This window comes from Typha angustifolia, chromosome 15 (assembly GCF_048772165.1).
Source record: "Typha angustifolia cultivar Huaian chromosome 15, ASM4877216v1, whole genome shotgun sequence".
NCBI lineage: Eukaryota > Viridiplantae > Streptophyta > Magnoliopsida > Poales > Typhaceae > Typha > Typha angustifolia.
In genome coordinates this window covers 22,159,679-22,183,148 of record NC_133253.1, presented here as the reverse complement: position 1 = coordinate 22,183,148, position 23,470 = coordinate 22,159,679, and the positions used below count along the sequence as shown (strand labels likewise).

General features: G+C 40.7%; 6 protein-coding genes across 9 annotated transcripts; 4 read left to right on the top strand and 2 right to left on the bottom strand.

The window, feature by feature from the left end:
* LOC140777799 (flavonol 3-O-glucosyltransferase UGT89B1-like) lies at nucleotides 1–3,567 on the top strand. Its single transcript, XM_073122150.1, has 2 exons — nucleotides 1–1,581; nucleotides 3,428–3,567. The coding sequence occupies exon 1, from the start codon at nucleotides 135–137 to the stop codon at nucleotides 1,572–1,574; it is 1,440 nt and encodes a 479-aa protein (XP_072978251.1). The 5' UTR covers nucleotides 1–134; the 3' UTR covers nucleotides 1,575–1,581; nucleotides 3,428–3,567.
* Nucleotides 2,191–5,616, bottom strand: LOC140777798 (uncharacterized). The gene is made up of 3 exons (XM_073122148.1): nucleotides 5,002–5,616; nucleotides 3,162–4,644; nucleotides 2,191–2,706 (listed from the first exon to the last, which is right to left on the bottom strand). The coding sequence occupies exons 1-3, from the start codon at nucleotides 5,383–5,385 to the stop codon at nucleotides 2,456–2,458; spliced, it is 2,118 nt and encodes a 705-aa protein (XP_072978249.1). The 5' UTR covers nucleotides 5,386–5,616; the 3' UTR covers nucleotides 2,191–2,455.
* Nucleotides 5,617–6,323: 707 nt separating this feature from the next.
* On the top strand, nucleotides 6,324–8,844 carry LOC140779130 (GDSL esterase/lipase 7). The gene is made up of 5 exons (XM_073124110.1): nucleotides 6,324–6,588; nucleotides 6,654–6,781; nucleotides 6,940–7,188; nucleotides 7,321–7,573; nucleotides 7,935–8,844. Exons 1-5 carry the CDS (start codon nucleotides 6,369–6,371, stop codon nucleotides 8,153–8,155), a joined length of 1,071 nt encoding a protein of 356 aa, XP_072980211.1. The 5' UTR covers nucleotides 6,324–6,368; the 3' UTR covers nucleotides 8,156–8,844.
* A 556-nt stretch (nucleotides 8,845–9,400) lies between these two features.
* LOC140779608 (uncharacterized) lies at nucleotides 9,401–13,564 on the top strand. 4 transcript variants are annotated; one of them, XM_073124764.1, is made up of 7 exons: nucleotides 9,405–9,940; nucleotides 10,644–10,680; nucleotides 10,765–11,001; nucleotides 11,083–11,130; nucleotides 11,725–12,170; nucleotides 12,308–12,391; nucleotides 12,924–13,553. In XM_073124764.1, exons 1-6 carry the CDS (start codon nucleotides 9,636–9,638, stop codon nucleotides 12,378–12,380), a joined length of 1,146 nt encoding a protein of 381 aa, XP_072980865.1. In that variant the 5' UTR covers nucleotides 9,405–9,635; the 3' UTR covers nucleotides 12,381–12,391; nucleotides 12,924–13,553. The 4 variants fall into 4 exon arrangements, with proteins under 4 accessions (XP_072980868.1, XP_072980866.1, XP_072980865.1 ...); XM_073124765.1 differs by having other exon boundaries at nucleotides 9,404–9,940; nucleotides 11,725–12,204; nucleotides 12,308–13,564; XM_073124766.1 differs by having other exon boundaries at nucleotides 9,547–9,940; nucleotides 12,308–13,560.
* Nucleotides 13,565–14,014: 450 nt separating this feature from the next.
* On the top strand, nucleotides 14,015–19,233 carry LOC140779606 (heat shock protein 90-5, chloroplastic). Its single transcript, XM_073124761.1, has 19 exons — nucleotides 14,015–14,375; nucleotides 14,536–14,609; nucleotides 15,032–15,157; nucleotides 15,233–15,326; nucleotides 15,482–15,565; nucleotides 15,724–15,867; nucleotides 15,947–16,063; nucleotides 16,181–16,228; nucleotides 16,315–16,395; nucleotides 16,534–16,638; nucleotides 16,726–16,866; nucleotides 16,998–17,090; nucleotides 17,213–17,290; nucleotides 17,360–17,614; nucleotides 17,692–17,794; nucleotides 17,907–18,081; nucleotides 18,228–18,333; nucleotides 18,535–18,624; nucleotides 18,726–19,233. The coding sequence occupies exons 1-19, from the start codon at nucleotides 14,103–14,105 to the stop codon at nucleotides 18,927–18,929; spliced, it is 2,391 nt and encodes a 796-aa protein (XP_072980862.1). The 5' UTR covers nucleotides 14,015–14,102; the 3' UTR covers nucleotides 18,930–19,233.
* A 328-nt stretch (nucleotides 19,234–19,561) lies between these two features.
* Nucleotides 19,562–23,251, bottom strand: LOC140779607 (amino acid transporter AVT6A-like). The gene is made up of 5 exons (XM_073124763.1): nucleotides 22,135–23,251; nucleotides 21,243–21,395; nucleotides 20,946–21,149; nucleotides 20,373–20,838; nucleotides 19,562–19,964 (listed from the first exon to the last, which is right to left on the bottom strand). The coding sequence occupies exons 1-5, from the start codon at nucleotides 22,559–22,561 to the stop codon at nucleotides 19,832–19,834; spliced, it is 1,383 nt and encodes a 460-aa protein (XP_072980864.1). The 5' UTR covers nucleotides 22,562–23,251; the 3' UTR covers nucleotides 19,562–19,831.
* Between the last annotated feature and the right edge of the window lie 219 nt (nucleotides 23,252–23,470).

Genomic DNA, 23,470 nt, shown 5'->3' with positions numbered 1-23,470 from the left:
AGATAAAGAATCCCATTTCCCAAGTCCCAAGTCCCAAGTCCCAAGTCTATCAGTCAACCAACCAAGTCTTCTGTTGGAATTTTTTCTTCAAGGATAATATATCTTCTCCTCTTCTCTTCCTCATCTCTCCTCTAATGGAACCGACATCGAACACTATGAGCGCACCACCCACCACTTTCTCTTCGTCTTCGTCTTCGTCTTCGTCTTCATCTTCTCCGCCTCACATACTCGTCATCCCCCTCCCGGCCCAAGGCCACCTCCTCCCACTCCTCGACTTCGCCCACCTCCTCTCCCTCCGCCATGGCTTCTCCATCACCGTCCTCACCACCCCTCTAAACCTTCCCCTCCTCCGCCCTTTCCTCTCCTCCACCCCTTCCGCCTCTCCCCTAGTCCTCCCCTTCCCGGACTCCCACCCCTCCCTCCCCTCACACGCTCAGCACGTGCGCCGCCTCCCTCATCACTCCTCCATCGCCGCCCTAATCCGCGCACTCTCCTTCCTCCAACCCCAGATCCTCACCTGGGCCCGATCCGGATCCAACCCGAAACCCGTTTCGCTGGTCTTGTCGGATTTCTTCCTCGGCTGGACCCACCGCCTCGCCGCCGAGCTGGGCGTCCGGCACGTCGTGTTCTACTCCTCCGGCGCCTTCACCATCGCGGCCTTCGACTACATCTGGGACAACATGCCGCCCGAGTCGACCGATCCGATCACCCTCTCCTCCTTACACTCCTCCCCTTCCTTCCCTTATGCTCACCTCCCTTCTATCTTCCGGCGGTACGTCGCCCGAGATCCGGACTGGGAGTTCACGAGGGAGTCGTTCCTCGCTAACAGGGAGAGCTGGGGCGCCGCGATCAATACGTTCGACGCGTTTGAAGGCGAATTCCTCGCCCATCTCAGGGAATCCTACGGCCATGATCGCGTCTGGGCCGTCGGCCCGCTCCTGAGGGCCTCCGAATCGCCGGAGGTTGACGGCGCCGCCGCCCCCGCGTGGCTGAGCACGTGCCCCCCGCGGTCGGTCGCGTACGTCTGCTTCGGGAGCCAGTACACGATTCCCGAGGCGCAGGTTCGTGCTATCGCCGCGGCGCTCGAGCTCGGCGGCGTCCGCTTCGTCTGGGTCATGAATGAGCCGGTGGTGACGTTACCCGACGGGTTCGAGGAGCGGACGAAGGGGAGGGGACTGGTGATACGGGGGTGGGCACCGCAGGTGGCGATTCTGAGTCACGACTCGGTTGGATCGTTCATGACCCATTGCGGGTGGAACTCGGTGTTGGAGGCGGTGGCGAGCGGCACGGCGATGCTCGCGTGGCCGATGCAGGCGGACCAGTTCCTGACGGCGAGGCTGCTCGTGGAGGAGCTGGGGGTGGCGGTGAGGGTGGCCGAGGGGGCCGGGTCGGTGCCGGACCATGGCGAATTGGGACGAGTCCTCGCCGAGTCGGTGGCGGAGGGGAAGTGGGATGAGTTGAGGAGGAGGGCAGAAAAGATGAAGAGGAGGGCGAAGGAGGCAGTGGAGGAAGGTGGGAGCTCGTTTAAGGATTTCGAGGAGCTGGCGAGGACGATATCGGAGTTTACTGTTTGATAAAAAGGTGAGCTCCTCGTCTGCACCGTTGGCAACTAAACATTTGCCATAAAATTAAAAGATCCTACCGTTGATGAATTTAAAGATATAAAATAAAGCTATTAAGTTATGGGTTTAATTTCCCATATGGTAAGGGTTGTTATTTCTATTGTTTTGGGAGTTGTAGGCCTACTAATCGATCTGAAAGAGGAAAACTTGTGATTAGTGGTAATCAGTTCGCAAAATCCTTTCGCTGGTTGAACTATCTAGTCTGCTGATTTTTAATAAATCAATTGCATTTCTGGTCTAATAATAAAACCGAACTAGCTTAATAATTGATTCAATTGATTGGATTATTATGAGCATCAAGCTGTCAAAGATAGAATTAGAGGTATAAGCTCAGCTCGAAATTAATTTTAAGCTCTCTAAAGATGTTTAAACTTAGCTTAGCTCCACTCGGCTTGAGCTCAAGCCGAGTCATATTGAGTTCAGACGAAGCTTGAGCTTTGATTAGACGAGGGAACTGCTGTTTGCACAGAGGAGGGAACTGCTGTTAATTTATATATAATATATATTATTATATATATATAATTAATAAATATTATATTTATATTGACGAGTCCAAGCGAGGTGGCTCTAACTTAGGTACAACTCGAAATTTAAATTGACATTTAAGAAAAGCCTCGAGCACTGCTTAACTCAAACCAAAATGAGCCAAACACAAGGGGTGCATCTGAAAGTCCTCGGGGAGACAGATAGACATGGGGTATGAAGTTGAAGTGTAAAACGATGCAGGCACGGTTGGAAGGCAGACAGAGTATGAAGTGTAAAAGGAAGCACGGTGACAAAATTGACTCTCCTTTTTTGTGCAAATAAATACGAACAACAAATTTATAATAAACCTAATCAGAGCTTGCTCGATGAGAATGTTTCTCTGACAATACAGAATTAACAACCTCTTGTATAAAGGAATAGAAGCATTTTCTGCAAGAACTAGGCATCAAGTTAGATCTACTGAGCATCTGAATCTCTTCACTGTGCTTGCAAATGGAATTTGAGAAGGGGCGAACAATCGATCTTGAATGTTCCAAACCGCATGCAGCCAATACAGTGTGAGTCGCAATCCTAGCAACTTCCTTGAATCTGTCAGCACCTGTATCAGAGGACACCTCAATAAATTTTGCAAATATAGTAGATGTTTTTGAGAGATGAAATTTATATTTCATGATAAATCATGTCCGCATGGTGCCAATGTCAAAAACCTAAACTAGTTGCCATACATAATGGTCAGGATTCTTCAGAATAACTTATCAGAAGAACAAATGTATACCATTCTAATTCTATTATCATAGAGAGAGCAATTGGATTTGATCCCAATTGGGCTGACAACAGCTTGGACCGAAATGGAATTTCAGGTTCGAGCTGAGCCTGCATGATGATTTTCGTACTGAAATATGGCCCAGTACTTAAAACTTAAATCTCGAATAAGCCTAGAAAGAATCACAAAATAGGTGATACGATTTTGTTGTATATCTGATGACATTGCTACTCCGGATAACAAAATAGCACGAGTCAAGAAATTGTAAGAAATAGAGACAAGAAACACACCTAACTTTCGATCTCTATTAAGTAACTTCAAGTTGAGCTTAACCAAGGACTGAACCTCACTCTTAGCACCTTCCTTTGCAGTGTTTGTTTTTACTGATCTTTCATCAGCATCTGTGATATTACTCACACGCTGATCTTTGCCAAGCAAATCCACTTTCACTTTATCTGAGGGTTCAACTCTACCCGTGGCATTGTTGTTGGCCATGCAACTTAGTGTAGTTGATTTTTCTTCAATAATTGTATCTTTATTCTCTTTCATGATGTAGGGCTCTGACACCTGAGAGGAGAATTCAGTAGGTTCTCTAAATGATGAGGTCGAGGCACTAGACACTGAAGGAGGCATGGAGACGTGGTTTCTTGGCTCTTCCTTATTATTATACAAAGTTGACTGTAGGGTTTCTACCTGCTGAGGATCTGGCATACTCATTCCTACGCATATGATGTCTTGCTTTGACAATTTATCCTGCTTAACAGATGCTTTCTCAATACGGATTGCTCCCTGATTGTTCTTCTGCCCTCTAACAAGATGTGGCACTATTTTTGCTACCTGCCCATCCATTTTCCGTTTAGTGCCATATTGGGGTTCACCGTGATGAACTACTTTGAGAGAGAATTTTTTGTTCTCTTCTCCACCCGTCTTAACAGCCACATTATGTGCAGGACCCCTGTGAGTTTTCTCCGTTGACTTTGCAGTTTCCATCATTTTCCATGCTTTATTGACATCTTGAGAGCCCCCACTGTTGGATATCTTTCTTGAAGCACTAGAACTTAAAATTTGCTCACTGTTGACAAGTAAAGAGGGATCAAGCTCTCTTGTTGCATGAGAAGTAGTTCTGCCAGTGCTATCATTTCTTTCTCTTTCACTGGCCGAGGAAGCACTATCAGATAAACTGGATGAAAAACCTAATGTACCAGCACGTATAGCCGTCCAATTCTCACGCAGAACTTGTACACGGTCACACAAATTGCATAAATTGCGCAAAGTTCTTGCTCCTTGAGTTCTTCTATATGCTTGCAAAAATGACCGTGACTCCTCTCCCCTGGATGTTGATATCTCAGCAGGTCTTTCTCTTTCAAGAATTTGGGTAGCAGAAAATCTGTGCGACGAACTAAGAGTGGTTTCCTCAGCAACGATATCAAATATAGAAACAGGCACCTCAGATACTTGTATTGAAGTGCTGCCAGCCACAGGTGCCTCAGATACTCGAAATGTACTGGTACTTTTGTTAGGATCTTGGTTGCAAGTATCTTCATCATTTTGATTATTTGAATGTTCATATCTACAAGCAGCACAATCGGGGCAGTACCAGTCTCCAAAAGGTACAGTAACTCCCAGACCAACACAGTATGTGTGAGCAGCTGAGTCGCATAAATCACAAAGTAGCAGAAGCTCTTCATCTTTTGAAACATGGCAGACACTGCAGTTCGTGTTCACATAAGGGTCAGAATTCCGAGTGCTTTCATTGCCGAGTGGATGATGAACCTGTTACATTACCCAAATATAATGTTAAGCAGGATTAGAGTAACAGGCAAGGCAAAGATCAAGACTTTTCTATCTACTATTCCAATGGATGTGCATAGATATGATTATATGGATTTCAATTAAGGAGTTCACTTTACGGGGGGAGATGAATTAATTGCAATAACATATCTTGTAAACGGTTGTGCTGTTGTCTTTATTACGCATTACATTAAAGAAATTTTTAGCATTAGCATCACTCCACAACGAGGTAAAGCATCAATCTTAAAGGCGCCTATTCACAATTTGAAGCGGATTCGTGTAAAAAGCAAAACATCGGATCAACCCTAACCCTAGAATTGGATCACGGAGGCGCATCACCTGATCGCGGACGGGGACCTCGACGACGCGCTCAGAGGGGAAGATTCCGATGGCCGGAGGACGTCGGATGGTCCGGAAGCGGCGCTTGCAGAAGGGGCAGCGGGACTCGACCTTGGCCCACTCCATGATGCAGACGAAGCAGAAGAAGTGGTCGCAGCTGTCGATTTCGCCGCGGACCAGACGGCCACTTCCGACGCCGGAGAGGCAAATGCCGCAGCTTTTATCAATGTCAAGGTCGAAGTCGATGTGGCCGGTGGCGGCGGCGGGCGGCGTCCACTCCACTATCTTCTCCTTCCCTTTGGCGGTGGAAGATGGAGAAGAAGCTAGCGTTTTGGGGCGCTTCGCCGGAGAGAGGCGGAGATCGGAAGCGGAGTCCCCGCCCATCGCTCTCTATCTTCTCTCTCCTATCCGTCGGAGAAGATGATCAATTTGGGCCGCAATTCGAAGCCAACGTTGACATAGATAAGCGATCAAGCGGAGACGATTGATGGGGCCTGACGGATTACGATCCTATCCGGTGATATATATGTGATTCGACTTTTCTCCTGCCCAAATTTGTTGTGCTTCAACCAACGCAATAATTTTAGGTGAAAAATGATACAAAAGGAGACGATCGAAGCGGGGGAAGTTAACATATAATTAACCCAAATATTTAAAGATATTTCTAAATAATACCTTCAATTATATTTGTGTTAATTATATTTACGCCATTACACATATTTTAAGTTTAAATGTTTATTTTCCAAAGAAATATAAATTTCCATAGCTACCATCGAAAGTTAAATCAAAGCGTTTTTTGGTGCATTAAAAGTAAAATATAAATAATAAAGTTACATAAACATAAAAATATAATAAAAATTAATTATAATTTAATCTCTTATATTTTAATCGAGTATCACTTTAACTCTTTATATCTAAATATAAAAAAATTCCAGTCTGTTTAGATATCCGACAATAGTAGAATCTAAGTTCTCTTAACCCCAAAAAGTCACCACTGCAACCAAAAGCATGCCTCCTTCGCATAGGGGGGGGGGGGGGGGATATATTGGTGTGAGCCTCCTTCATAACAAATAAACATCTTGCATAAATAGGTTGGTAGGCACTTTAAGAGTGAAGCCACACTTCCAGTTACTTTCCTCCCCATAGCAGGGGTATTAACTGCTCCACAAGAAAGGATATCTAAACTACTGAAGAGGACGAGAAGCTGCCAAACTGCACAGCATAGTAAAAAGGTAAAACGACTGTAACGTGTAACTACCCATCTCTCATGCTTTGATGATCACAACTAGTTTATAACAACACTAGCACACCACCTTCTCCTCAACCACAGTGATACTACTGAATACTGAAGCAGCTGTGTGTTTAGAATGGAGTATTTGTTGTTAGTCCTCACTGCTTCAGTGCTCTTCTGTGTATCAGAAGGTGCCAGGTCTCCGGCCATGTTCATATTTGGCGACTCGTTGAGTGATAATGGAAATAACAACTATATACCTTCGATAGCTCGAGCGAACTATCTTCCTTACGGTATCGATTTCGGTATGCCCACCGGTCGGTTTTGCAATGGCATGACAGTCATGGACTATGCAGGTAATTGACCTTCTTATGTTACTCTATGTTCTTGTGTAGATATGTGACTTGATCCTTCAATGCAGCCAAGTATTTAGGCTTGCAGTATCCGCCACCGTATTTGAGTCTGTCGTCGAAGACCGCAGAGATCTTGCGGGGCGTAAACTATGCCTCAGCAGCTGCAGGAATCCTTGATGAAACCGGCCAGAATTATGTAATTTCTATTTCTTTTTACCTGCTTCTTTTATATACTTACTGCAGGCTACTGTCTCATTTCTAATGTCTACCATGCTGCAGCTCACAAATTTAATGAATGATTGCTCTTGATGTTTAATGCTAGTGTTTTCTTAAGAAAATAAAATAACTGGACAGGGAATTAGGATTGCGTTTAGTGGGCAAATAGCATTGTTTGCCAAGACACTGAGGCTACAGTTACCAGAACTGATACCAAATTCAGATCAACTGTATCAGTATATTGCAAACTCTCTGTTTGTAATCAACATTGGGAGCAATGACTACATCAACAACTATCTCCTTCCCAAGCTGTACACCAGCAGCCTGACTTACTCAGGCGATGAGTTTGCCGAACTACTCGTCCACAAATTTGGTGAACAAATAGAGGTAATTGCAATAAATCCTCTTGTACTCGATTTCTAGCTTAATTATGTTCAGATTACATCTGCTTTTGATCTTTCATTGGGTAATGAACTCATGGTCTTATGGACTAACATACTCCATTTTTTCTTGTTACAGAGTTTGTACAGACTTGGAGCCAGGAAGATGATATTGATAGGAATTGGGCCTCTGGGATGCATACCGAGTCAGCTGTCCATGAACAACAGCACCGGCGGATGCATTGATCATATCAATGAATTGGTCGTGGCTTTCAACCGACGCCTTGTGCCGCTCATGACTAGACTCAATTCCTCTCTCCCAGGCTCGTTCTTCGTCTACGATAACATCTACGACACTTTCCTTGACATCTTCTATAATCCTTCTAAATACGGTTTGTATCTACATGAACAGTGCAAGTAGCTTGATTTTGGCAGCTTCTTTTAGTCTAAGTTAATGAGACATAAATTCACCATTTTCTATTAAGAGCATTTCACTTTCAGCTCTGATACTATGATGCCAGTAAAGGTTTTTATTTCACATACTACTATCCAACACTTTCAGACATCTTCTGTAAAGGGGACAATGAACAAGTTAATCAAAATAACAGATAACAAGAGATGGCTATTTGCAAAAATACTTGAAAAGAAGACAGCATTAAGGAGAACTCTACAACTTTCTAACCTTTTGTTCATCTCCATTTTTCTTCATAATTTCTCAGAGTTCTCTCTCTGGTGCTTGGATTTGTTTCCCAGGGTTTAAAGTCAGTAATCAAGCTTGCTGCGGGAGTGGAAATTATGGAGGAACACTGACCTGCCTCCCCTTGCAAACACCTTGTGCTACCAGAGACCAATATGTCTTCTGGGATTCCTTTCATCCAACCCAAGCTTCCAATGCCATTATAGCTGAAAGGAGCTTTGGTGCTGCTGCAACTGACTGCTATCCAATCAGTGCTGCGCAGCTCGCAGAGTTGTAGAAAGACATCGCAAGATTACAATTCTCATGAGTGCTGAATTACTTGTTAGTATGGTACCAGTTGTTGGAGTATGATCACGGACAGAATAGGCATTCCAGTCTAGTGACAGTGAACAGGATTCGAGTCAGTATGGCTTTGTTCGGTTGAAAGAAAATTCAGTTGTGGTTACAGTATCATATGAAATGAACTTTTATAGTGTATTTATAAGTAAAAGAACAAATCTACTATGTAGGAAGTGCTCTTCTGCAGTGTAAATATCAGCAACTTTAATATTACTCCTCTTTAGCTTTCTCAAAAGGTGTTGCCATGGATGCCGGCCACATAGGAGACATTTTACTCCAACTAGTGATCAGTTTGGTATCGACCTGCATCTTATGTTCCGGGATTAAAGCGCCAAACATGCGCATTTGATTGATCTCATACTTTTTTCTCAAGGCAGTGCCGGTTCCAATGCCGGACCAATCTTGCAATGCCAGCCTTAAAAGGTTTCCACTGTTAGGAGAAAGCCTTTGGGTAATCATTTGGAGAGGCAGAAGGGCCAAACTAATGATAAGCACTGGCTAAGGCATGCACACTGACTGGGTGAGTCAACACCAATGTCCAGCACTCAAATGCAGTAATAAAAGCCTTCTCCTTCAAAAGTTGGAACATAAGCTTAGCTTTTCACATGCCATAGAATAGAAAGATGGTGTATTATTAGACTGTTGAATAAATTAAAAACAAATGTTGCAAAGTTGCATTGGGCTAATTACATCATCTGTATAGTTTGCAGATTGACAAAAAATATTAAAAAAAATCTTGAGTTATTCTTGTCCTGAAGGAATAAGGTAGGTACTTTACCTGTTGTTTTCTAGCTGTCTATGAGTACAAAACTGAGACATTGGAGAATCCAATAAAAGCCTCAGCCAGCTGCTCCTCTGCTTCCCTGATGCCCTCACTAATATCCAATCCAATTGGCATAAAATGCTTTATTTATTTGGTTGATATTTATAAAGATGAAACTAGATAAAACTAAATGAGAACAACCAAAAGTGATTATTGCTGCTGTAGTATTTAATGTTGAGGATAAATAAAATTTAATATTAATTAGTTTCTTCAGTTGGCCTGACAATTTCCATCCGAGAACACGTGACATTGAAATCCAATCACGTGATATTGTTTCCGTTCTCGTCCCGGAAACTACTCGCCTCTCTGGATGCTAATCTCGTTGTTAATTATTTCGCTTTCCTTTTTTAGATTTCTATCGACTTAAAGAGAATCAAATTAATCATGTCTATATTTCTCCCTCCTCCCTCCTCTCCCCTCTCCCAGACTTCCCACTTCTCTCTCTCCCTCTCTCTCTCTCGACCGTCTCCTTGTCCATCTTTCAAATCAAAATCCCTAACCCGAGGATCCAAGAACCCTCACCGGCTCACGCCATGCCGCTTGCGATCTCATCGCCGGCGAGGTCGGCGTAGAGGTGGAACGGATCCGATCGGAGATGGGTGGGGTGACGTCGACGATGGCGGCGAAGTTCGCCTTCTTCCCGCCGGACCCGCCGTCGTACGGCGTGATCGCTGACGAGGCGGCGGAGGGGGGGCTGGTGATGACGGAAGTGCCGAGGAAGGAGGGGGTGGAGGTCAGGAAACTGCGAACTAAGAAGGGGACCGAGATCGTCGCCATGTACGTGAGGAGACCAGCGGCGAAGCTTACCTTGCTCTATTCCCACGGAAATGCGGCGGACCTCGGGCAGATGTATGAGCTGTTTGTCGAGCTCAGCAGGCACCTGGGCGTCAACTTGATGGGGTAAGCGGAGCTCCTCTCGGTAAAAGTTTGCATTTTGATGTAGAAAACGAATGTTTGGATTCTCGTGGAGTGGATCAATGGGTTCTCTTTCTAGCTTCAAATTTGTACTCCCTTTGACCATTATGCACTTTAGATTGGTTTAGATGTTCTCTTTTTGGTCGTTCAATGGAGGCAATGTAATCTATTTCATTTTTAATGGTTTCTTGGTTCATTTTTATTTTCAGTGACACCTATGGATTATTTCCATTTATTTTTTTTTATCTCTACTGAGATTTTTGTATACGCTGCTTGTTTCAGACTTTTCTTTTAAATACTGTGGACAAGAGAAGACTACGTTATCTTAGGTAGAAATACTCAATTAGGCCTTGTTGGATTTGAATAATTTTTATATAATTTTCTATACTTTTTTCAAAAGTTTCAAAGTCGTTAGCCATGTAAATTTTGTATTGGATGTTCTAGTATCGTAATTGGGTTTGACAACGGATTAGATGCTAAAATTCATAATACTCACTACCTGTGGTACTGATACCCAATAGCTTGCTTTAGAAAGTGATGGCAATCAATTCTGTCAGTATACTGCTATGTTAACATTGAAGTTTTGTGCAATAATCAGAATATGATTAATTGATCTTTGAATTGTGTTCCACAAGACTTTTCCAGTTTTCTTTTGTTTAACTGAAAATAAACTTTTATTTTTTTGCAGGTATGACTATTCTGGTTATGGACAATCATCTGGAAAGGTTGATAATGCAGATTCTAGCATTTTCTATGTGATTTCTTTCTTTTATCCTGAAGACATTAGTTTTTGCTTATTTTGTTTGCAGGCAAGTGAGCATAATACTTATGCAGATATAGACGCTGCGTATAGATGCCTCGTGGAGACCTATGGAGCCCATGAAAAAGATATTATTCTATATGGACAATCTGTTGGTAGTGGTCCTACTTTGGATTTGGCTACTCAGATGCCTCGTCTTCGAGCTGTTATTCTACATAGCCCTATATTATCTGGGTTACGTGTAATGTATCCAGTGAAGCATAGCTACTGGTTTGACATATATAAGGTTCCAGCTTCATTCTTCAATATATAGAGCTTTTTGGTCTTGCTTGATAATTCCTTAATTGCAAGCTTGTTCTTTTTGCAGAACATTGATAAAATTCCACTTGTCAAATGCCCTGTGTTGGTGATTCATGTAAGAAATTAAGAGCAGTACTTCCCTTGGTTCTACTTGAGAGTTAGTTGACTTAGTTCCACTAATGCCTCATATGGTGCTCTATACTTATTAAGTAGCATCCTAGTGTCAATTGTTTGCCCTGCATACATGTGATCCTGCTCAATTGCCAAAGCTTGTAAATCCATGATATCATTCTTTCTATTTTCTCCCCAGTGAACTGACTTGAATTGTTAAAGTTCTACCTGTGAATTGTTTCTTATTATGTATTGTTTATCAAATTCTGTACTTGGTAAATAGACACACTTTAGCTGATGTTTCCTTTCCAAAAGCATATATACATTGATTTTTCTTTCTTTTGTCACCCAAAGAAAAATATATTGTTTGATATGTCACAGAAATGGCATTTGCTAGTAAGTATTTGAATACTGTTCTTTTGTCACAAAATGTTTCATGTTTTCTCCACCAGTAAATGACAGCTCCATAAGAATGAATGTGCTCCTTTATTTACAAACTCTGCTCTAGGTCATTCCGTTTGGTTCAAGTTCGATACTCAATTTGTTTCCTAGAATCTCCTTCTTTCATTAGGATTTGAAGTGCATGTTCTATTCGCAGGGAACAGATGATGATGTCGTTGATTGTGCTCATGGAAAGCAGCTCTGGCAGCTATGCCAACAAAAGTATGAGCCTCTTTGGATCGAGGGAGGGAACCATTGCAATTTGGAGCTCTACCCAGAGTATATAAAACATCTGAAAAAGTTTGTATCATCCATAGAGAACTGCCCTGCCATAGAGAATGAAATTAGTGAGAGCTCAGATTTCTTGGAGGCTCCCCGAACAAGCTCCGACCAATCAGAGATTCCAGCGAGAAGCACAAACCAGAAGGAGAAATCTAGGCCAAGCACTGATCGTGGAGAAAAACCTAGGCGTAGCACAGAGCGCAGAGAAAAGCCAAGATCCAGCACTGACAGGAAAGAGAAATCAAGAAAAAGTATCGATCGTTCTGACAAGGCGAAAGATACTACTGAACAACCAGAAAAACCAAGGAAAAGCATTGACCGGTCGGATTAATCTTTAAAGGCTGTCTAAGATTGAGTTTGTTTATTTTCTTTCTTTTCTCTCATGTCTATACATAGTTTGCTGTACCTGTAGTTTTTAGTTCATCTGGTTCTTGACTGTTGTTATGAAATAATGGCAGCTTTGGGGAGATGATCAGATCTGTGGGATTATGCAATATCGACTGTTTCAAAGACTCTCCTTCAAGAACCTGAGGATTACAGAGGTCAGTTTTTGATTTTTGACTGTATTTCTTTTTCTCTTCTATTTATATTATGGTTGGTTGGTTTGCCATGGTGATGAGAAATTAACATTTTGTGTCATGAAATAATCAAATTAATACAAGAAGCTTTCGGTAGTCTGATTATCAAAGGGACGTGCTATTTTACCTCTTTTTTTCTTTTTTCCTTTTACATCTTTTTCTTTTATTGCCTCTTTGTATCTGACTAAATTATGATGTCCGGTGAAGGAATATACGAGTACTCTTATTCTGTAAACCTATTTACTGTGACTGCAACAAAGTTTGGCTTCAATCCTAGCCAATGAGGTCAGATAGCAGCAGCAAATGCCATTGCGCTTTTAGTCTGCTGTTATTTTAGTAAAACATCATTTGTTTTTTTGTACATAAAGCACTTGTAATGAGTCCATTATTGAGAAAATTAAGCATGGATGGAGAAAGGAGGGAGTAGGAAAAAATGAGAGAAGTTTCACCACTTGCATGTACTTATTTTGCTCCCTGCTGCTGTGTTATATTGAAGGATCTGCGAGGAATTGCTGTACCCTGTCAGTAATTTGATTCTTCTCTTATGGAAGGAGCTGTTTTATTTAACCATTACAATGAAATAAGAGGAGAAATATCTGCTCATATTTATTTGTAATTGTACCTTGTTTACATATCACATGAGTAGACTAAGATGGCTGCTTTCCTATGCCATTCACTTCTAGCAATTCTTTTGCATCATTCTATTTATTAAGATTGGCAAATTTCAAAGATGATAATTGCTGTATATTTGTACCTGGTGCTGTTGTGAAGACTGAAGAGTATTTTAAATCTAACTTCTTGATGTTGCTCTTATCTTTGGGGCATGCCACAAAGATCAACAATGGTGCAGTTTCTTGTTTTATTTTTAAGCATAAAGATCAGCAATTGTAGTTAAAAGTCATATTTTAATTTGTAGAATTCTCCTTTCATAACCCTTCCTAAATGTTTGGTTCATTTTCCTTGCAAGTTGTGAACACCAGCTGCAAATATCTTTAGTATTTAGAGGACATGAGCAGCCTTCTAAGCATTAACCTATTAAATATTGATAGAATGCATAACCAAGACCTTTGGAAATTTTTAGTTAAAAAGAAACCGATGATAATTTCATGGGTATTAACAAGGCTATTTATACTTAAAGTACTTAGATTTTAGTAACAATAAGAATGATATGTGTATGTTTTCTATGCGTATAGAATTTATGTAAGAGATGTATACTAATATTTTTTTATCATATGTAAATACCCCGTAGTAAGAGCTGACGTGGTCGAATCTCCACCCTACAAGCCTACAACAGCATTCCTGGTAACGAAAATATCAAAACCTCGCAATGCGGTTTCTCTTCTCAGTGTTTGTGCATAAGAATTTCTATGCCTACTATACGATCTATTAATATTTCCAGTTCCGCACTTCCCTTTCAACGGACAGGATTTACCCGAGTGATCAAACTAACGGCAGATATCATTCTCGCATATATATTTCTATACCCACGTCCGTAACTAAGAGTCGTTTCGCTTCTCGCCCGTTCTCTAGAACCCTCCCTTTCGTTGTCCCCATCTCTTCGCTCTCTTCCTTAAAACCCCTTCTTCGCATAGGGTTTTACTGCTTCCAATCCAATTCTAGCCCTCAACCCTATCCAGTTCTCTCTAGGGTTTCGAAGTCCTCGAGGACTTCTAAAATGGCGCCGGTTTTGAGCAGGAGCTTGGGCATCTCCTCTGTCTCGGCTTTCCAACTCTCCTCTTCTCGATTGACGTCAACTGCTCGCAAAGCACCGGCTTTTAGGAACTCTTTCCTGCCTCCATCGGTGGTTTCGAGAAGTGGGTTTGCTCCCGTGGGTTTGAGATGGGGGATGGAGAAGAGGGAGAGGCGAATGGTGGTGAAGTGCGAGGCCGCTGTGGCGGATAAGGAGGCCGAGGAGGCTTCCGGCGAGAAATTTGAGTACCAGGCTGAGGTGCGTTTTTTCGTTATCTTTGTGCTTTTGAATAATAGGTTTCTACGATTTCTTGTATTTCCTTTCTTTTTTTTCTAGTCAAATGGTTTTCGTTAGCTAAATTTATCTCTTTATGTACAGTTCCTGACAAATGGCTGATCGTTTTATCCTTTTCCTGCAGGTCAGCCGCTTACTGGATTTAATTGTTCATAGTTTGTACAGCCACAAGGAAGTATTTCTTCGGGAACTTGTAAGGTTCGTAATAATCCAGATTCTAGGACTCAAACATAGCTAGGATTATATAAATAGTCGACTTTACTTCATCCCAACCAATACTAGCCAGAACATCATGCCAACTTTGATTCTCTATTGATAATTTGATTATGATGTGCTAAAGTTTGCATTTTTGTGAATTCATCTGATATGCATTTGTGGTCGGGCTCCTGTTCCATTTTGTTTGTAAATTTATTATGCTGTAACAAAATTAGATCCTTTATAGCATTTGGTAGTTTGTCTCCCAGTCTTGTGCAGGTGCAACTTACGGTGACAATCTGTTAGCAGTATCTGCCAACAGTAATTTTGCTCTTTTACAGATGCAAACTTTTTGAGTTTGTTCATCCTTATTTAGAGGAGATAATTGTGCAGTAAATTCATGTTCTTGCTATCATCCTTTTCAGCAATGCAAGCGATGCACTGGACAAACTGAGATTTCTAAGTGTGACTGATTCCTCTCTACTTGGTGATGGTGGTGATCTAGAGATACGAATAAAGCCTGATCCAGACAATGGAACCATTACTATCACGTAAGATCAGTGTTCTTTATTCCACTACTTTGAGGATTTAAGTAGCTATCTAATTCTTATGTTTCCAACTGACAGAGATACTGGCGTTGGGATGACCAAGGAAGAACTTGTAGATTGCCTTGGAACTATTGCTCAGAGCGGAACCTCAAAATTTTTGAAGGCTCTCAAGGTACAATCTTGTTCTTGAATGGTGTGACATTTTTTTTTCTGAAGCTTGTGTAGGTGTGTATATTAGTATTCTCTTGCTTAGATATTATTTAATGCTATAGATTCAGTTCTCATTTCCCCATGGTATTTGTCAATGGATTTCCTCGATATGTACAGGAGAACAAGGATGTTGGTGCAGATAATGGGCTGATTGGTCAATTCGGTGTTGGATTTTATTCCGCATTTCTTGTTGCAGAGAAGGTAGGTACCTTCTAAATTGGGAATTTGGGATATTTTAATTAGTGATTATTCAGTGTTTGCTCATATTTCTCATAGCATTTCTTACTTTTCCAATGAATTGTTAACACTTAATAATACTAAAGGTTATGCTGAAGAAGTTATGATAAATTTGTTGACAGGTTGTTGTCTCCACTAAGAGTCCAAAATCAGATAAGCAGTATGTCTGGGAAGCTGTAGCTGACAGTAGCTCATATGTTATTAAAGAAGAGACTGATCCTGAAAAGATGCTAAGACGTGGAACTCAAATTACCCTATTTTTGAGGGTACAGTGATTCTTGTGATATATCATGTGGTTTAATATACAGGTCGGACATAGATCTTATTATCTGCCTACTGTTACAGCCTGATGATAAGTTTGAGTTTGCCGAGCCCACAAGGATCCAAGGATTGGTCAAGAACTACTCTCAGTTTGTATCCTTCCCCATATACACATGGCAGGAGAAATCAAGGACAGTGGAGGTAGGGTTTCCCCATGCTTCTGCTTGTCCTGGTTAATTGCTTTACTAGAGAAGTTCAGTGTCTTTTTATTGTCTTCCTCTGGTTTTTTTTTCCCATCATCATTTCTTTGGTTGGCAGGTTGAAGAAGATGAGCCACCTAAAGAAGGTGAAGAAGAACAAACAGATGTAAGTGTTCTAGAACTGTCTGCTTTAGCCAGTCCGTGCTATTATTATTGATGGCATTCGGAATAAATCAACATATATGTTGGTAGGGTGAAAAGAAGAAGAAGAAGAAAACTGTTACTGAGAAGTATTGGGACTGGGAATTGGCCAATGAAACAAAGCCTATATGGGTAAGTTTTGATCCCTATATGCCAAAATTTTCTCTGCGTGCAGATCTGCTTACTGGAAGCCAAATTGGTTGTTGTGTCTGAGTGTTTTTATTAGCTCAACTGAAAATTGACTACTTGTCTTTTCTTGTTGATATGAAGATGCGAAATGCAAAGGAAGTTCAAAAGGATGAATACAATGAATTTTATAAAAAGGCATTCAATGAGTTCTTGGATCCTCTTGCATACACCCACTTCACAACTGAGGTGTGCAGTTTTGAAAATTGTCTGTGTTACTAATATGTCATTAGGGATTTGTTAAGGACTTATTGATACAATTTGTGAGTTGAACAGGGCGAGGTGGAATTTAGGAGTGTTCTTTACATTCCAGGAATGGCACCTCTGAACAACGAGGACATTGTAAATCCCAAGACAAAGAACATTCGTTTGTATGTGAAACGGGTGTTCATCTCAGATGATTTTGATGGTGAGCTGGTATGTGTTATGACACAATAGTAGACAATGTCATTCAGATTTTGGTTTGACCATTTATCAGATCAATTTCCTTTTCTGCTTTATTGTGAAATGATGGTGCATGAGGTGCTGAGTTAGTATTTTAATTGCAGTTTCCTCGATACCTGAGCTTTGTGAAAGGTGTTGTTGACTCAAATGATCTTCCTCTCAATGTTTCTCGTGAGATTCTTCAAGAAAGCCGAATTGTAAGTCATGCACAATATGTGAAGCGTTTCTGGATATACTTTTGTATGAAGCATGCTAAATTAATTGCAGACGTTATAGAAAATTTAGTCCTGCCCCCTTACATGATGCTTGCTGTTGGCAGGTTAGGATTATGCGTAAAAGACTTGTCAGGAAGACGTTTGATATGATTCAAGAAATCTCTGAAAGTGAAGACAAGGAGGTTAGTTTATTGATTGGTCTCTTTCTCTTGCTTTTTAGGACAGTGTTAATGCTTGTTAACCTGTTGCAGGAGTACAAAAAGTTCTGGGAGAATTTTGGGAAGCTCATAAAACTGGGTTGTATTGAGGACTCGGGCAATCACAAGCGCCTTGCACCTCTGCTGCGCTTCTACTCTTCAAAGAACGAGGAAGAGTTGATAAGCTTAGATCAATATGTGGAGAACATGACTGAGAATCAGAAGGCAATCTATTACCTGGCTACAGACAGCCTGAAAAGTGCCAAAACTGCTCCATTCTTGGAGAAGCTGGTCCAAAAAGATATTGAAGTAAGCATGTGACTGCATATACATGGGATAGTTTTTTGTTGAGAGAATTATTGGCTTACAATTTCCCCCCTCTTTAGGTACTCTACCTTGTGGAGCCAATTGATGAGGTTGCTATCCAAAACTTACAGACCTACAAAGAAAAGAAGTTTGTTGATATCAGCAAGGAGGATTTGGAGCTTGGTGAGTTCTGCAATATATTGCAACAAATTGTTAATTTGATCTCCAGCTAACTGTTTTATTACTAGCTTTGAGAATCCTCTGACTTACTGATACTGATTTAACTATGTTACAGGAGACGAAGACGAGGTCAAAGAGAGGGAAGACATGCAGGCATACAATCTTCTGTGTGATTGGGTAAAGCAACAGCTTGGTGATAAAGTAGCAAAAGTTCAGGTCTCAAAGCGGTTAAGCTCTTCACCTTGTGTTCTTGTTTCTGGGAAGTTCGGATGGTCCGCTAACATGGAAAGGTACACCTGAAGTTTGTTTTTCTGATCAATTCTTTTTTCTTGGGCTAATCACTTGTCAAGTGCATATTATGATGCATGTTGCAGCTTATGTCTGAAGACCAATAATATACCCTTTTTCTGATATGAATTTTACTTGGGTATAATAGGCTCATGAAAGCACAGACTCTTGGTGACACATCGAGCTTGGAGTTCATGAGAGGAAGAAGAATTCTAGAAATCAATCCAGATCATCCCATCATCAAAGATTTGAATGTAAGATATTCAGCAGAAATGTGCTGTTTCATATTTTAGTGAGTGAAAGTAGCTGGAATATGCCATACTACAAGTGATGTTTCATGTATCAGATCTCATACAGTGGATTAGAAGTCAAAGAAAAGTTATCATCCAATTTCCTGTTCTTCTCCATGTAGTTTGAGCCATTTTCTGTAGGAGCTAATGAAAATAAATTTGCAGGCTGCATGCAAGAATGAGCCAGAAAGTGCTGAAGCCAAGAGAGCCGTTGATTTATTATATGACACCGCCTTGATCTCCAGTGGATACACAGTAAGTTATTTGAACCACCTTGCCATCTATCTTGTAATTTCACTTCCGACTATGCATCCAACTTGAAATTCATCTTGCTTCTCTTTTGGAAAAATATCCAGCCTGACAGCCCGGCTGAGTTGGGTGGCAAGATTTATGAGATGATGGCAATTGCTCTTGGTGGAAGATGGGGACGATCAGAGGATGAGGAAGCAGAAGCAACTCCTGTGGATGAGATCAGCGAGACAGGATCTGCAGAAGGTACTGTAACAGAAGTCGTTGAACCCTCTGAAGTGAGGACAGAGAGTGATCCATGGAAGGACTAGGGAGACCTTTAGAGGAACATTGGACAGTGGAAGGATTAGGAGATCTTTAGAGGAACATTGGGCAAGAAAGCGTATCACTGGCCTGCAAATAGAGGGTCATTGAACTGAAGATGTGTTTAAACTGCATAACATTTTCTCGACTTCTTGTAGGCAGTTGCTCTACCAATTTTGGAGAATTTCATATGCATTATAGATAGCAAAAAAGATGGAGGCCATCTAGAAATCAGAATAATTCTTTGGTGGCCTTGTATTTTGAGCATTACAGTTCTATTGAGATAAGGTGAATAAATTTATTTTTCTTGCATATGCTTCAATTTGAAAGCTTTCTTAAAATCTTATAGATTGTGTTTTCTGCCATGTTGATATTCAGACAGCTAGTTGGTCAATTGAAAGCAAGGGGTCTTTAAGGATGATTGTAGCATATGCACATTATTTATTTATTTATTTTTCCTTTTGATCATCTTTTTCCCTCTTCTCCAGCACAAGATCAACTGACAGACTGAAAAAGGCACAAAAAAGAAAAGACCATTGTTGGTGCAACTCGCCAACTTGCAAAAGGAAATCTTTAGAGAAACAGCCTTCCTTCCCATTACTGCCTCATAAAATTGTAATACTTGTACTACTCTAATGTCTCAAGCAATCAATTAACCATCAACTGGATAGAAAGATCTATATAGAGCCTATAATAATACTGCATGAATCAAGTATTCAAGTGCACTGTGCACATGATCACTATCATTCAAGTCAACCTTGAGTAAAAGGTCTCATGAATAAGATTACATCAAGACCAGTACAGCTCACATTATGCTAAAATGTGGTTTTTACCACACTACATATGCATGATAACCACTACAAATCTGTGATTTACCAACACTTGAAGAGGATAATAGAGCTCACGATGGTCAAGAGGCTTCACTCCTGTGGAAGAGGGAGTAGGCATCACTATACACAGCCACTGCATTTGATAGAACGGCAAGGGCAATCATAAAAACAGATAGTACTTTATCCCCTTTTGTTGCAATGCCATGGCGGTCCCTAAAAATAACGTAGTTAAAATACTTGTTAGCCTTGCCAAGGGCACAAAGGGTTAGAACAGTCGAGAGTATTGGTATGAAATCCTAAAATGAAGGTCAAATGTTGGAGTATGTTTCCACTACACATCCAAGTCAACTATCAAAGCGAAAAAAGAACTGCAATCCTACTGATGAAATATTGCAATATTTATAGTGATTCATAATCAAACCAGGGATTTAACTTATGATATTGCAATCATTCATATCAATATTTTAAGCAGATTTAAGTTATGATTTATGTGAGTCAGGGAAGAAACATATAGTGAACTCTAAATTTAGGCTAGAACTAGAGCTACATACAAACAATAATAGTGGCACATCAGTGTTTAAATTTTACCAACCTAAGTATGATATATATCCAAGAACTCACCTGAGGGTAATGGCCGCGGGGAAAATGAATGCAATGCAAACTGCAGCAGTCGCGCCAGTAAACTGAAAGGCAGCCCAAATACTGGGTATGAAATTTGCAGCTACAAAAATGACCAACAGGAGGGCTGCTGTAATGATGGAAAATCTCCAATTATTAGAAGACAAAGGCCGAGCGAAGGGAAAGAGGAGGCCGTCCAAGTTAAGACGCAGAGCATGGAAGATTATTGGGAAGACAAGCATAAGGTGGAAAGCATAGCTCACTCGGACAGCATCATCGAGAATAGAGCTGTATGGAATGCCAAGGTTGGAATCAAAGTTGGCAAGCACATCATCAAGGGTGGATTCACCAAAAAGGAGGAACCCAAAGAAGCTTGTGGCTATGTACACAATCGAGCAGAGCATCAGAGATGTGCGCACAATGGGTCTTATCTGGGAGGAGTCTTCCAGCTCATTGTCTATTGTGTGAACTGCAACCAAAACCAGTGCTTAAATACTAGTACTGCAAATCCTACTTATCCAACTCTGAACCATTTTTTTGCAACACATCTAGAAAAGGTAACACTAATTTCCATACCATTGTAATGGCAAATATATGCAGTGACAAGAACAGGAACCGCGGTAAAAAGGTTCCAAACAGATTCCAAATCAGGGAGGTCAGGAAACAGCTTAGGCATGGCAATGCTTCCACTCACCAACTTTACGATTGCAATGCCAGCAGTAATCACAACAAAAACTACTGCTAGTGTAACTGATAAAGCAGACGTGTATCTCAATGAATCTGAAGAGATAAAAGAAAACATTATCGACCTCAAGAACAATGTTTCTGAAGTGCAATTTGAGATGAACGAGAATCTGGATCAGCTACACATACCTACACGCTTGAAGCACACCAATGGAGTAAACACTACAAGGGTAGTAAGTAGAAGAACGAAGAAGCGCCCATTCCACCAACGCTCCCCAAACCATCCTTCCAAGACACCAAAATGGTGTATGCCACCAGACGATGTTCCAGAGAGCACGTCACCTGCAAAATTAGTTCAATAGCTCACATTTGCATTAAATGGAGAGTTAGCATCAAGAAGGGAAATCTTCAAAGATCATATATTAAGCAAAAAGCATCTCTTCCTTGAAGATTATAGCAATAACAAGTTGTTCAAAGGAGTAAGTTTTGCATATCACCCCTGCATTGTTGAATTATGCAGAATACCTCTTCGCAATCAGTAATTTGCTCCACCCTTTTCTGTTAAGGTTGAGAAAGCCACCCATTTTACCTACAAATTCCACCCATTTAGATAGAAGAATCCTTAAATCCTTACTTCCGACAAGCCTACCGACTTGGTATGCATGTTTAGGTGGGTAGTTGGTTTAGCACTGGATTCGGGTCGAGAAAAATAAATCTATCCAAACCTGAAGGTAGTGAGTGTCACCATAGAATATAGAACTGAAAACTTATCCTTTGGCCCCGTTGCCCACTCTCTCAAATGGTCAGTTTTAGATTAACAAGACGGTATCTAATACATATAAGCATCTCAAACAATTACAAACACAGAGGCAAGCTACATCGTAATTTGAGAAGAATGAATGATAGAATTATTAAGAAAGTATTCGTCTTGCGCTGTTGCTTATCTAAGATACTACTAATGCTTCTCAAATGTTAAACATGCAATGTACAACAGAAAGCTTCATAACTTAGAAACAAGATGGAAAGGATCTTTCAAGAGACAATATGACATTAAAGAGACAGATTATTAGATATATCATACCAATAATAATCATGTAGACGATCATCACTCCGACATTGTTGACAACCACGCAGACTTGGGACAGCGTCTTCCCGATCTTCCCAAAGGCATCTGCCATTATTTCTCCATACGAGATTGCTTTCCCGACCCGGCTGAACCTGATCAGCATCTCAATCGAGGCCTCGGTGAGGAAAGCACCAAATATGATGATAATAATCCCCGGAACCAAACCCAACACCTTCATTGTGGCCGGAAGTGCCATAATCCCGGCTCCGACGACGGTGGTAGAGAGGTTGAACACAGCCCCAGCAAAGGAAGCTCCATTGAGATCATCGAATCCTCCGTCTTTCTCTTGCTTGGTTGGGAGGAGTGGGGCATTCTCATCAAGAATGGGTTTGTTCTTCCGGTTTCCTCTCTTCTCAACCGGATTAAGGCTTCTCTTAGTCATGTTCGATTACTTGCAAAATTGCAACTTTAAACAGTTGAAAAAAAGAAGTCAAAAACCAAACTTTTTGAAAAAACGAGAACTTGAGTCTGATCTTTACAGTAAAGAATTTGGAAGAAAAGCCTTAAATTTTACCCCAAAAATTCGCTTTTTGAGAAGAAGATACAAAACAGAAGAGTACAAAAATCCTAGGGAATTCAAGAAAAAGTCAAACTCCGAGATTGGTATTGCTTAAAATATAAATTCTTATTTCTATTGGCAAGCAAACAAAAAGAAAAACCAACAAAAGAGTCAACGTTTGCGAGAAAAAAGCCAAAGAATCAAATAAATTTCCTTCATCATCTTGGAACTAAGAGATGAAGGGCAATATTTCTCTCCAACCGATGTTAAAAATGGAATTGACTCGGAAGACGAGGCAGAAGACGCGATCAATGTCTCATGACATCGCTTCGAAGGTAAGAAAGATGAGATCTTTATGCTGCGAAGACATCAAACTGACGCATAACTTGGTGGATTTTATTCGAGGGGCGAAGGAGAACTGGAGAAGGATGCCGCTCCTCTCTCCTCCGGAAATGGAAGAATTCGACGTACGGCACCTCCACCTGCGGTATTAAGTACAAGTTTCCACATCTAGTATAACGTTTGTATTTGTTGATACGGTCAACGATCATCGTAATTTTACTTAATCACGTAATGTTCACTCGTTCTTTAAATTAAGAGTGTAATAATTATTTTTAATTTAATATAAATATATTTTGATTTTTATAAAATTATCGTAAATATTTTTTAATTTGATATAAAACAAATTATGAGATAAATATCAAAGATAAATTAATAATTAAATGTTATTACCATATTTACTTATTATTATAAAATAAAGAGTTATATTTTATAATAAAAAATTATATCGGA

Coding starts and splice junctions, on each gene's coding strand:
- LOC140777799 (XM_073122150.1), top strand. CDS start 135: ATGGAACCGACATCGAACACTATGAGCGCACCACCCACCACTTTCTCT.
- LOC140777798 (XM_073122148.1), bottom strand. CDS start 5,385: ATGGGCGGGGACTCCGCTTCCGATCTCCGCCTCTCTCCGGCGAAGCGC. Junction 4,645..5,001: donor AGGTCCCCGTCCGCGATCAG/GTGATGCGCCTC, acceptor GTAATGTAACAG/GTTCATCATCCACTCGGCAA. Junction 2,707..3,161: donor TAATAGAGATCGAAAGTTAG/GTGTGTTTCTTG, acceptor CCTCTGATACAG/GTGCTGACAGATTCAAGGAA.
- LOC140779130 (XM_073124110.1), top strand. CDS start 6,369: ATGGAGTATTTGTTGTTAGTCCTCACTGCTTCAGTGCTCTTCTGTGTA. Junction 6,589..6,653: donor GACAGTCATGGACTATGCAG/GTAATTGACCTT, acceptor CCTTCAATGCAG/CCAAGTATTTAGGCTTGCAG. Junction 6,782..6,939: donor ATGAAACCGGCCAGAATTAT/GTAATTTCTATT, acceptor ATAACTGGACAG/GGAATTAGGATTGCGTTTAG.
- LOC140779608 (XM_073124766.1), top strand. CDS start 9,636: ATGGGTGGGGTGACGTCGACGATGGCGGCGAAGTTCGCCTTCTTCCCG. Junction 11,002..11,082: donor ACTGGTTTGACATATATAAG/GTTCCAGCTTCA, acceptor TTCTTTTTGCAG/AACATTGATAAAATTCCACT. Junction 11,131..11,724: donor GCCCTGTGTTGGTGATTCAT/GTAAGAAATTAA, acceptor TTCTATTCGCAG/GGAACAGATGATGATGTCGT.
- LOC140779606 (XM_073124761.1), top strand. CDS start 14,103: ATGGCGCCGGTTTTGAGCAGGAGCTTGGGCATCTCCTCTGTCTCGGCT. Junction 17,091..17,212: donor TTCTTCAAGAAAGCCGAATT/GTAAGTCATGCA, acceptor TGCTGTTGGCAG/GTTAGGATTATGCGTAAAAG. Junction 17,615..17,691: donor TGGTCCAAAAAGATATTGAA/GTAAGCATGTGA, acceptor CCCCCTCTTTAG/GTACTCTACCTTGTGGAGCC.
- LOC140779607 (XM_073124763.1), bottom strand. CDS start 22,561: ATGACTAAGAGAAGCCTTAATCCGGTTGAGAAGAGAGGAAACCGGAAG. Junction 21,396..22,134: donor CGTCTACATGATTATTATTG/GTATGATATATC, acceptor CTAATTTTGCAG/GTGACGTGCTCTCTGGAACA. Junction 21,150..21,242: donor GGTGTGCTTCAAGCGTGTAG/GTATGTGTAGCT, acceptor TTATCTCTTCAG/ATTCATTGAGATACACGTCT.